The 12,751-nt window shown below is 34.6% G+C and overlaps 1 protein-coding gene across 5 annotated transcripts in view; it reads left to right on the top strand.

The window, feature by feature from the left end:
- Nucleotides 1–8,089, top strand: part of LOC135842599 (uncharacterized) — a 42,957-nt gene extending 34,868 nt beyond the window's left edge. For all 5 annotated transcript variants that reach the window (XM_065360138.1, XM_065360139.1, XM_065360135.1 and 2 more), the window contains 15 exons: nucleotides 635–1,248; nucleotides 1,429–1,666; nucleotides 1,749–2,115; nucleotides 2,202–2,295; nucleotides 3,553–3,720; nucleotides 3,822–3,920; nucleotides 4,002–4,119; nucleotides 4,201–4,404; nucleotides 4,483–4,588; nucleotides 4,664–4,892; nucleotides 4,971–5,064; nucleotides 5,153–5,327; nucleotides 5,411–5,647; nucleotides 5,722–5,910; nucleotides 6,064–8,089. In XM_065360138.1, the coding sequence (XP_065216210.1) occupies nucleotides 635–1,248; nucleotides 1,429–1,666; nucleotides 1,749–2,115; nucleotides 2,202–2,295; nucleotides 3,553–3,720; nucleotides 3,822–3,920; nucleotides 4,002–4,119; nucleotides 4,201–4,404; nucleotides 4,483–4,588; nucleotides 4,664–4,892; nucleotides 4,971–5,064; nucleotides 5,153–5,327; nucleotides 5,411–5,647; nucleotides 5,722–5,910; nucleotides 6,064–6,475 (3,344 nt within the window). In that variant the 3' untranslated portion in view covers nucleotides 6,476–8,089. The remainder of the gene's footprint in view (nucleotides 1–634; nucleotides 1,249–1,428; nucleotides 1,667–1,748; nucleotides 2,116–2,201; nucleotides 2,296–3,552; nucleotides 3,721–3,821; nucleotides 3,921–4,001; nucleotides 4,120–4,200; nucleotides 4,405–4,482; nucleotides 4,589–4,663; nucleotides 4,893–4,970; nucleotides 5,065–5,152; nucleotides 5,328–5,410; nucleotides 5,648–5,721; nucleotides 5,911–6,063) is intronic.
- Nucleotides 8,090–12,751: the final 4,662 nt, after the last annotated feature.

Genomic DNA, 12,751 nt, shown 5'->3' with positions numbered 1-12,751 from the left:
TTATGAATCATCTCATTTTCGTCATGAAATTCAAATTTCATCAAAATTTTTCTTCATGTAATTTTGAAACTCTTCATTTTTTTTTTTTTTTTTAAATCTCAAATCTTGAATTTAATTATTTTTCTAGTTTTTTTTTCAAGTTTAGAATCCTCGATTATTCAAATTTCATCTAAATTTTTCTCCATATAATTTTGAAACTCTACATTTTTTTTAACAATCTCAAATTTTAAATTCAATTATTTTTCGAGTCCCTTTTTAAAATTTTTTTTCAAGTTTAGAAGAATTCTCGATTATTTTTGAAAGTATAGAATCGTTTTTTACATTACAAAATGCTCTCTATTTCGACAACGTTTTACATGATTTTTCTGTGTTTAAAAAAAATCTAAAAATTATTCACTCGTTTGCCTATAAAATGTCAAGTGAGTCGTGTTTACGAATGCACTGGCTTTATATGGTCATTAAAGATTACTGTACGTGCCTCTCAAGTGGCCAGTACCCAACGCATCTTATCGATTAAAACTAAATCGACGTTGATTATCGTTTTTATCTCATACCTATCGGCTATCGTATTGTATTAAAGCTCGTACGTAGATTTTTATCTCACGCGTAATGTTTTCAATTTTTTTTTTCGCAGATCAATTCATGAAAATATACAACTTATCGAGATCTCGTTGCGGACGTAAGATTCACCGAAGCGTATTCCAACATAACGCCAATTTCGATCTGATTACTCATTTCATTAACCAGAAACACTTGACGAGTTACAAATCCCTAGACGAGCAAAGCAGCACGGGCGGTCTATCGTGTAGATTTAACAAAACGTTGGATAATTTGAACGAATCGAGTTGCGAAAAAGACGGTCAGCAGGCGAGTAAAAAAGGCTGTGACGTATTCGAGGATAGTTTATTAGTGGCAGATCGTGTAGCGGAGATCGACCGATCAGTAGCTATGAGCGATAGTTGTAGCAGTTTTTCCAGTCATTCTGGTAGATTAGAGATGCTAAAGAAAGATGCGATGAAATCGAGTAATAGTAATGGACTACCATCGGATAAACTATCCGGCGGTAATTTCATCCGCGATAAGTATTTCGATAGCGCTAGGCAATTCGAGAAAGAGCAACGAAGAAGGAAAGCTGCGAAGAAATACGTCGGTGGTATGAAACCTATAAAGATCATGGATCGAAGTATGCAAACGAGCTCGTCAGATGGAGATAGCGCTATGAGTCCGACATCCAATCAGAATACCAGCGTAAGTGTAGATTACGTAGTTGCTTCAGCATACATACGGTATTATCGTCGTAGAGATTGATTATGAAATTTCGATCGATTAAAATAATATGTATTAGTACTTCGTACCAAGCTGCTAATGTAGAAAGTGAACGGTGTTTTTAAAAAAATGAATTTATTGATGTGTTGTTTTTCTCCACAGGCTACCACCAATCCGGTCTACGTCATGTACCCGAATTACACGTTGCCGGATTTATCGTTTTTGCAAGAGCACGCGACTGAATTAGATTTAAAGAACGTGTTCTTATGGCCGCAAAAATTCTCACCTTCGCCTACCACCGAACATGCTTCCGCGTTTCCTCAGCTCGTTGAAAATACTCAAAAAGAGAAAAAGAAACGACCCTGTTCCTGTCCGGATTTCGAATCCGTTCGCAATAAAGGTGAGTAATCGATTGCTAAGAATCACTGCAGAGTTCATTCGATCGTTTGACGAAAGAAAAATTAATCTTTAATTGTTTATAGATTACCAACATATTCGCGATTGGGAATCGTTAATGTTCTTGTTGCCTCGTGAATATTGCCAAGCTTTAATGAAAGATCCTCAATGGCAAAAATACGCCGAAAAAATGAATGATTTTGGAAGATCTCTGATTTGCACCTCAGCGATGGAACCTGCCGATGAAAATAAAACCGATTGTACCTCGAACTGTAGCACAGGCACACAACCATCGTCTGGTTTTCGAGGATCGTCGACGTTACTAACCGATTCCGGCGGATCGGCTTGTAAATACGAAGATCAAAGTAAACGACCTCCTTTACCCAAAGGTATCTTGAGGAATCCAGTTTTGCAGAATATTAAATCGAGGAAAAATCTGACCAATACCAAAAGGTGAATTTTTCGTTGGAGTTTTTGTTGTTTGGCCGAGTCTGATTAATTTTTAATTATTTTTTTTAAATCAATTTATTCGTTTACAGGTATAGCATGTTCGAACTGAGAAGAGATGATAAGAAATCTACTACTGAGAAAAGAAGATCTCTACCTTCGCAGTTCTCTTCAGCTCAGCAAAAGGTAAACGTAAACTGGATTGTCTGATGAATTCTGCAAATACTGCATTTGGCTCAAAACTCCTGTACTTCTCCCTGAAAATTCGTTAAAAGCAAAAAATTAATTTTGTTGGTTATCTGAAAAAAAAATCCAAACATTAGAATTGGAAGTGCATTTTGTGGCAGGAATATTTCCGAATGCTGAAACATTTTTATGGAGTAAAAAGAGTCAAAATCTTGGCAACCTTATGCTCAGAATGTTGCAAAAATTTGAAAATGTCCTGTAAAGATACTGCAATTTTTTTTAGGGTAATAATATTTTTTAGAAACTCGAAATTTTTTCAAAAAAAAAACAACAGAAATGAGTGATTGATCACTTGATCAGCTTTAACTCTTGGGATCTTCTTTCTAGATTTTATTATAGGTAATTACAAAAAATGTATTTTTGAATCCAAATTCCTAAAAAATGTCCCAAAATTTCGAAATAGTGATGGGAAGTCACAACTCTGGAAATCTTCCAAAAAATACGTCCCCAGCCAAAATTTAAAATGCTATTTTGCATTTTTCGAGTTTATGTGAATTGAATATCTGGATCAAAAATGAAAACAAAATGCTAACTAATCAAGCCAGAAAGCTGAAATTTTGTGCTTATTTTTGAACGCTCGAATCGAACCGTTTTGAGCAGTTCTGGACCTTCCAGCAGTTCCAGCAGATTTTGGAAAGTTGGGTATAAAGTAAATCTTATCTTTCCAACTTCATTAGGTGAAAATTTCAATTTTTTAAATTTTCTGGAGGCTCCAGAACGGCTCAAACCGGTTCAAACCCGTTTCAATCGATTCAAGGGGGAGGGGGGCTAAAATGAAGTACTACCAAATTTCAGCGTTTTGAATCAATGTGGTGGAATTTTGTGTTTTTTGATTTTTTTTTTGCAGAAATTTCATTTCTAAAAATTTGTAAATTTTAAAAACAACTTTTAATATGAACAAAAAAATTTCTGTTTTTTGACTACGTTTTTGAAAAGTTTGTCCCCCTCCCCCCTCCTCTCTTGAAATACTATTTTCTTCACTAATGTCCGAATTGAACCTCTTCCTTATGCTCTCATTAAAAGATCAAAATCAGTGAACGAGTAACCAAGAGGTTCGCTTGTCTGCAATCCTCGACTCCTTCCTCACATTCTACCCCTTCCTCTTCCTTAATAAATATTTTAGTGAAATTCTCGATGCATCAGAATCAAAAATAACCGCGATTTTCGATCAAAATCTAATCCGAAGTGAATTTACAGAAGTCAACGGATAAAGATTATTGCTCGGAAGACGAAGGAGTGTCTAGTGCCGGAAGTCATTGTGATAGCCCAGGTCCGCATTCGGATCAAGATGCCAGAAGACTGGAACATTTGTTAGAGGCAGCGTTCCACTGGAACGAAGACGAAGCTGCCCAATTGAGATATCAGGTAATTAATAAAGGCGAAAAAATCACTAAAAATTTTGTTAAAAATATTTCTACTCTTCTATGAGCGTATTTAATGCAAATTTTTACAAATTTTTTCGATAGACTGTCAAGAAAACTGTTAGCTTTGCCGACCGTAATAATAAAACACCTCCAAATTCTCCCAATTCGTCTATAACCGGTCAGCACAAAGCTCAGTATCAGGTTCGTTGTCTAATTTTTCAGGATGTAAATAATTCTTCGCGACACAGTAATAATGATTAATTAATTTACGATGATTTTTAGATGAAATTACATTCGGCTTTCGATAGCGCCATTCACGAAGAATGCGAATCAGAGAAACACAGCTTCTGCGAGCATTTACCGGAATCATCGAGAACCGGATCGTATAATTATAAGAAAGGTACGTAAACTGAATTCGAGACGATTGAGAAATTACCTACGTATATTCGTCTAATTTTAGTGTATTTTTGTCGTCTCGTAGAACTGATTGATTCCGTTGAGGAGGCAACTAAACGTATCATCAGCTCGGCCGATTGCCAAGAAACTGTTAACGAAGTAGTATTAAACCAACTGTGCCCTGCACTTTATGCCATACTTAATCATGGACTGAAACCAACGCTGGAGACAGCTTTTGGAGATATAAATAATTCTGTGTGGCAAGTTGTCGAAGCTGCTGCTCAGTTAGGTAAGTTGTAAAAACTTCGCAGTCGGTGCTTTGATCAGTCTGTATGGAGGATTTTAATGATTTTGCGTTTGTTTTTAGGACCAATGACGCGTGCACTGCATGAGCTAGTCTTAAAATTAAATAACGAAGATGTCCTTACCGAAGGGCTACTGAAATTTAACGCTTTTATTTTTGGTTTACTGAAGTAAGTGATTGATATTGCGAGAATTTCGTTAACGAATGTGTAATTTTCTAATGTATTTGTAATGGTTTTTTGCAGCGTACGCGGCTTAGATACGTGGTTTAGTTATTTAAGAACTAGAGAAACTATTTTAAAGAAGCATTACGTTGAACAAGGTATCATGTTGTCGTCATCCAAAGGCATTATGTCAGATAGGCAACTTACCGATCAACTATTAGCCATTTTGAAACCATTAGCTCATCTTACATTTGAACTAGATTTACTTTATGAGTGCAGAATGTTACATAGAAGTTTAATGCAATTAGGAGTAAGTAATTTTATGAATTTCCTGTTGAACTTCGAAGTTTAGTCGATTTTACATTACTCGTGTATTTTTTTTCTGTAGCAAAATTCTCCTTGCCAAGGAAACAATAGGACTTCTTGGGTGCTTCGAAAAATAGTCCGGTCTTTGGCTAGTAAAGAAGATGAGCTAGATAGTAGTAAGTTTTCACGAGATTTTTCTCTCCATTATATCTCTATTTTTTGGATGAATTTGTTTTTAAATAATATTTCGACTCGAATAATTAGGCATGAAAAGCTCTGGATCGAGACCAAGATCATGTATAGATTCGTCAAATAACGTCAACTTTAACGATATGGCCAGTACTGTGAAAAAACGATGGAGTGGAATACAAATAGGATCTAAATTAGCATCAGCTTTTGAACGTTTAGGTATCGAAGATGAAGAAGTATATTCGGACAGGTAAATTTCATTTTTCGATTTTTCGTCGTCGTAATAATTTTTTTTACTTTACGTATCCAGATATTAATGATCCTTGTTTTTAGTTTGGATCGAACTGTACTCGCTGATAAAACCATCGACGAAAGTACATTACACGACGTTACCTCTTCTACCACCGAAGGCGATGCGAGTATGGCCTACGATATGGAAAAAGAATCCGAAGAGCTTGAATTATGCGTTAGACGTGAAATGAAATTCAAACAGCTGCAAAAGAAATGGGAAATGTTGGCTGAAAAAAGATCTCCTGATAGTGCTAAGGATACGTTTACGAATAGAATCATGTTAGTATATTTATTATTGGTAAAAATTGGAGCGATAGTGGGATATTTTAATACTGATTTTGTATACGTTTCAGGGAAGACAGCAATACTCCTGCTGTTAAGTCACGTATTCCTAGACCGGTCACGTCTCCGGTACGGCCACCGTCTTCCTTGCATTTTACTATAGCGTCTTCACCAAGATGTTCAACTCCTGTGAAACGATCTCCTTCGTCACCCAGTTCAAATATTCCAATGGCTGTTAAGAAAACAATTTCACCAACGACGTAAGTTTATTCGTAAATTAAGTAATATCCCTTTAATGAAAAATTATAAGATAGATAAAATTCAAAAAAAGATAATCCAATCAGAAATTTTGAATTGGAGATATGTTTTTAAAAACTTATGTATTATTTTACTTTATCATTCTATATTCACAGTGTAAAAAGAATACCAGAATTCGAACCAAACAACAAAGTCAGCTCGACGAAAACGAAACTCGCATCAGCCAGTCGTACCAGCCGTATAGATCAAAATGTGCCATCAACGCATCCGGTCAGACCGAACAGTCTGCCTCAGCATAGTCAACGTTACAATAAACCAAAATCCACCAGCGAACGTAGTAAAAGACCCTCGTCGTCTTCAAGTCGTCATCATCAGACGACGATGACTAAATACGTGCGAACTCTGGGCCATCGTCTTCCATCGGACAATGGTCATTTATCGTACAACGAAGGTGAAAAATTAAAAGTAGTATTGGAGGTTGATGATAAATGGATACTATGCTGTCGAGGAGATCAAAAAGGTTTAGTGCCACGTTCAGCAGTATTGCCTATTTCTGGTCATTTATAAAAATAATTTTTAAAAAAAGTTCCTTTCTGAATTGATCGAAAAAAATTGAAAAAAATTATATTATAGGCTTTATCTATTTATCCTTCTTGTAAGCCTGGTACCTGCGTCCAACTATTCCAATACATATCTGTATGAAATACTGAAAGGGTATAAATTATATGCGTGAGCATTTTATATCAAAAGCTTTCGATGTATTTTTTTTTCATTTGTCGATGTATCGCTTTGTTTAATGTTATGTGTATACCTTTTTTTCATTTTTTGGTTTTGTTTTTTGTTTTTTTGTTTATTTTTTTCTATGTTTTTATTTAGTTCCATGTACCATAAGAAGTCGTAATACGGTAATTTAACAGGCACAAATTTTTATTCAGTCATTAACCTTTAAAGTTTAGTTCAATATATATATTTTTTTTAAAGAGTCAAGTGAAGGAATTTACATATTCCGTGATTTTGTTTATCGACATCGAGTATTTTATATTGTAACCGGCTCGTTTATTATTGCGCTTTTGTAGCCATTAGATTTTAATATTAATTTTTTTTCTCTTTTTTTGTTGAAGTAACCTACATTATAATTTTTATTAATCAGCTATTACGAGACACTAGACACTAGACTAATTTAAAGAATTTTAATGTGAACCCTTTATCTTTGTTCCTTTGTAATGTTTAACCTTTGAAAGAGATTCATCGTTACGTTATGCTATTCTAAGAGAAGTTGTAGACCTATATTTCCTGGTGTATTTTTTCTAAATGGCGAAAAACACGATAATTTTTTCATTCTAAATGAAGTAAAAAAATTCAAAAATAAAATTTTCTAGTATCGATTCGATCGATTTAGTTTATAATTTTGGAGGAAAAATGTAATTTTTTCCGATTATGTAGAAAATCCTCGTGTTTTTCATCAATAGTGTCGAGTGAGGTGAATAAAAAAAGTAGGTAAATATGGGTCTCAATTTGATTACGTTAAAACTTAATGTGGGTGCATAATTATTGGTTATATTAATCATTCCATATATTTTGTTAAGTTTATTAAGATAAATGATGCGTTGTTTTTTTAGGCGCGTCGCTTGATCGCTTGTTCGTTAATAATTTTGCAATACTTACTATAAAAATATAGTCGATGAATTTCGGTTCCGTATGCTTTTAGGATAAAAATAAAAAATGATGATCAAATTCGGCAGAGATTTATTTTCCTGATATTTGATCATCAAGCACGATTTTCTAACAGCAAACGGATTTTTTTTCATGCGAAAAATTTTCGTCTTGTTGACATCAGAAGTAAAATTATCGAAATTCAAATTACCGTACAAAAGTGTGTTCTGTTTTTGGTTCTGTTCAGTCGATCTGTCTAATCTGTTTAATTTTTCTTTTTGTACCTTCATTATTTTTATACTTCAACAAAAATTGAATTACTCTAATTCGAGTCAATATTTTTTATCGTATTTTTAATTTTTTTTTGCCCTCTTGTTAAACGTTAGTAAATTTGTGAGTGCTTTATTTTTATTATTTTCGTGATTCTAAAATTACCAAATAAAAACAGTATTTTCTTTGAATTATTACTGAGAGTACCTATGTAAGTGGTAATATTATTTTTATAAAATAAATGCTTTTAATAAAGTCGGTTTGTTTTATTTTTTCGTATCGTTTTGATTCCATCGATCCATCAAAGAAGCTGTAGAAATTATTTCGTTTTCGAATGTTGTTCATTATAGTTTTTGCGCAAGCGAAAAAACTATATTGTTTTCACTTTTTCTTCCGAGTTTTAACTTTTTTGGCTTAATGCTTTCTCATTTTCCATTCTTCCAACTTTTTTGGCTTTTTCATGATTGAGCGACGCGACCAGTTCGTAGCGGAGTATTTGGTAGGTCGTCAACTCGTCAACTTGTCACACAGTTGAGTCCAGAGACTGCAACAAACATGCCGCGGTAGCGGGTATGGTTTGTAATGCGTTGTGTCGTCGTAATTTTAAACAAGATCGAGGACCCCCTTATTTTCTTATGCCATTTTGTAGAGAATTTTCTCCTCTTTCCAATGGTGTAAATTTTCTTGAAATTCTCATAACTTTTAATGGAGAAAATTGCGATTTTTCGAGCTGTAAGAGGTAGCTAGACTGAGGTTACTGGTTTGTCTACTTTATACTTTGAGGCGCCGTAACTTTTGAACCAGATCGGGAACCCTATCATTTTATGGTGTCTTTTTATAGAGAAATTTACGCCCTTTCCAATGATATAACAATTTTTAAAATCCCCAAAATTTTTCATCGAGAAAATTGCGATTTTACGAGATGAAAAATTTAGCTACTTGCTATGGACATGGTCTATTTTTTACTTCAAAGAATCAGAACTTCCAAACCAGATCGCGGACCTCATCATTTTATGGTGTCATTTTGTGCAGAATTTCATGTGCTTTCTGATGATATAAAATTTTTTGAAATCCTCAAAATTCCTCATCGAGAAAAATGCAATTTTACCAGAGTTGGCGCGATTCCAGGAGCTTGAGAATCGGATTCCAAATGGTGTGATTCCACAAAATTTTGAGTCCCGATTCCGCTCATCAGATTCGCCAGATATAGGAATCCGAATCCGAATCGTAATTTTCGATTCCGATTCCTTTCGCGACTCCGATTCAGATTCCACTCACGACTCATCTTAGGATCCTCTCACAACTCCAACCAGATTCCTCTCACGACTCCAGCCAGATTCCCATCACAACTCCTTAAATTTCATAAAAATGAAGCATTGAAGATGAAATGAACATTCTAACAAACATTAGTAAATAAATATAAAGGCTCGCCGGTGTTATTTTTTTTGTAGGAGTGGGGGGGTGAGGCGTGGGGAGGGGGCAATTCTAAATTTTTCGTACATTATTGTGTAATATGTCGATTGATATGAATTTTTCGAACATTATTGTGTAATATGTCTAATAATATGTTTTCGAAATCGTAGAATCCGAATTTGGAGTAATTTTTTTTGTAGGAGTGGAGACTGGAGGGTGAGGCGTGGGGAAAGGGAAAATTTCAAATTTCTCCTACATTATCCTTATCGTGTTATATGTCGAATAATATATTTTCGAGGTCGTAGAATTCGAATCCGGAGTCATTTTTTATGGTGAAGGTGGAAGGTGAGTCGTAGGTTCGCATGGGTGGGGCCCTCTCCCCAAATGGTGATACTTGAATAGCACTCGACCCTAAAAACTAGCTCAAGATTCGAATTCTGCGACCTTGAACACATATCAACCAACATGTTACACAATATTATAGGCAAAATTTGAAATTTCTCCTCTCCTCTTGCCTCGCCTCATACCCCTGCGAAAAAATAACCCCAGATTCGAATTGTACGACCTCAAAAACATATCAATCAACATATTACACATTAATATAGGCAAAATTTGTAATTTACTCTCTCTCCCCTTGACTCACCTCCCACCCCTACAAAAAAAAATATCTCCAGATTCGAGTTCTACGACCTAGAAAATATATTATTCGACATATAACACGATAATGTAGGAGAAATTTGAAATTTTCCCTTTCCCCACGCCTCACCCCCCACTCCTACAAAAAAAATTACTCCAAATTCGGATTCTACGATTTCGAAAACATATTATTCGACATATTACACAATAATGTAGGAAAAATTCAAAATTTTCCCTCTCCCCACGCCTCACTCCCTACTCATACAAAAAAAATAACTGCAGATTCAGATTCTACGACCTTGAAAACATATCAATCGACATATTACACAATAATGTACGAAAAATTTAGAATTGCCCCCTCCCCATGCCTCACCCCCCACTCCTACAAAAAAAATAACTCCAGATTTGGATTCTACGACCTCGAAAACATGTTATGCGACATATTGCGCATCGATCAGGGTCGAATCCTAATAATACTAATTAATTTTGTAGATTTTCTGACTTACCCCAAAGTGGGGTAAGTCAGAACAAGTTACATTTTATTCGATTGTGCGAAAGCTACTGCGACAATCGCGCTGAAATTTTCACCATAGGTTAAGAACCCTTATGGGAACCTACATACCAAATTTCAGCCATATTGGTTCATTAGTACGAGAGTAACAGCTGATCAAAGTTGAAATTGTGAAAAAACGTTCTGACTTCCCCCAGTGCACCTTATGTAAAATTTTCAACTCACCATGTTATTAGTAAAACAATGATAAATTCTAAATTCATCATTCAGATTCACTTTCACAACCACTTTTCAGCGCCAACCGGCAAAAATTAGATAAAAGAATATTTATGAAAATTACACTTTTTTGTATTTGTGCTTTTCAATTGAATTTGGGTGATTTCGTTCATTGTGAGAGTCTAGAGAATTGTAATATCGGAGTCGAGAGAATCAAAATATCGGAGTCGCGAGAATCGAAATATCGGAGTCGCGAGAATCAAATTACCGGAATCGCGAATCATATTACATTTGCGATTCCTGCTTGAAAAGAGTCAGATTTCACATTTTTCGATTCATCTGTCAGGTGAATCGAAAATGGAATCCGATTCCGGAATCGGATTCATGCGATTCTCACGACTCCTTAAAAAAATCGGAATCGCGCCATCTCTGAATTTTACGAGTTGAAAAAGGCCATATGGCTTTTTTTCAAGCTTTTTCATCTCGTAAAATCGCAATTTTCTCGATGAAAAATTTTGGGGATTTTAAAAATTGTTATATCATTGGAAAAGGCGTAAATTTCTCTACAAAAAGACACCATAAAATGATAGAGTTCCCAATCTAGTTCAAAAGTTACGGCGCCTCAAAGCAATACCACCTATAGTAAAAGGCCTGAGCGCTGTTTTGTGACGTCATCGCTACTTGGTAGTACTTACGTATCTAACATATCATAATACACTATAGAATTGAATGAAAAATGCACTCAAACGAATTAAATCCTGCGAAAATTTTATTTTTCATATTTTATCTACATGAATAATGAATTTATGATCATGTAGGAATGATTTTAATGAAAAAAAATGAAGAAATTAGGTTATAAACAACACTGTTTTTCAACATTAAAGATGAAAGTTATACATAAACTTGACAAAATTATACCTTTTGGCGGATATTACAACACTCACTGGTGAAATATAATTAAATAATCGTCGAATCTTGTCAAAATCCCACTAAAATCATCTAATTGGTTTGAGATGTTGATGGTTTCTTGATTCTTGATTAGATAACCTTATCCATCCATTGTAGTTGGATGGTTGTATTCACAATGCAGATTTAAAACGCATTTTAGATTATATGGTTCACTATTCATTTCACTGCGATGTTATTCCAGTAAAACACAGGCACTAATACACATCAGTTTTCATTTTTATGCACTTCACAAGATATCTACACATCCGAATCACACAATGTCACAACACAAACAGATCGCGAAAAATTCACTTTTGTACAAAAATAAAGTAATCCAACACCACCAGTAGTTGAAAACAACAATATCTCATCCCTACACCACATTTTAGAACGAATATTAATTAAAATGTCATCATTTTAATAACGTTTTTAACGAAAGTTTTACTCTATTTCACGAACTCGCCATTAAATGTACGTTAAAATTCAAATGGTAAACACAGTAAACACAATCGAGCCATCTACTAGTGGTGACGTCAGAAGGTGATAACGATTCAGCGCTCAGGCCTTTCTCAAAGTATAAAGTAGACAAACCAGTAACCTCAGTCTAGCTACCTCTTACAGCTCGAAAAATCGCAATTTTCTCCATTAAAAGTTATGAGAATTTCAAAAAAATTTACACCATTGGAAAGAGGAGAAAATTCTCTACAAAATGGCATAAGAAAATAAGGGGGTCCTCGATCTTATTTAAAAGTTGCAGCAGTTTACAACGACACAACGCATTACAAACCATACCCGCTACCGCGGCATGTTACCTGGTTTAGTTTTTGTGTTGCAGTCTCTGGAATCCGACGCTCTAAATTCAAACAGCCAAAAAATAAATCGCAAAAACTATCTTAGAGCAGCGGGTACGCTGGTCTCTTGTTTTTTTTATAGTCAAATGTATCAAATTGAAACACTGGGTCAGGGGAATCGAAAACAAATAGTTTGCCATGTTACAGAACATTTATTCCATTTTCAAGTTTTTTTTTAGATTTTTTGTTGTCTTTTGAAATTATTTGGTGTGTTTTTATTTCAAACAGTTGCAAATGCTTCAGTGGATGGATAATGTTTTTTTTTTTTTTTAACAATCATTCCTCAATTTACTATTTTTTTATAATTTGAATTTTTTAAATTATTTTTCAAACAGCTTTTTTGAA

The sequence above is a fragment of the Planococcus citri genome, chromosome 4 (assembly GCF_950023065.1).
Source record: "Planococcus citri chromosome 4, ihPlaCitr1.1, whole genome shotgun sequence".
In the NCBI taxonomy this organism is placed as follows: domain Eukaryota; kingdom Metazoa; phylum Arthropoda; class Insecta; order Hemiptera; family Pseudococcidae; genus Planococcus; species Planococcus citri.
Note: the sequence above shows the minus strand (reverse complement) of the source record. Positions and strands in the feature narration are given on the sequence as shown.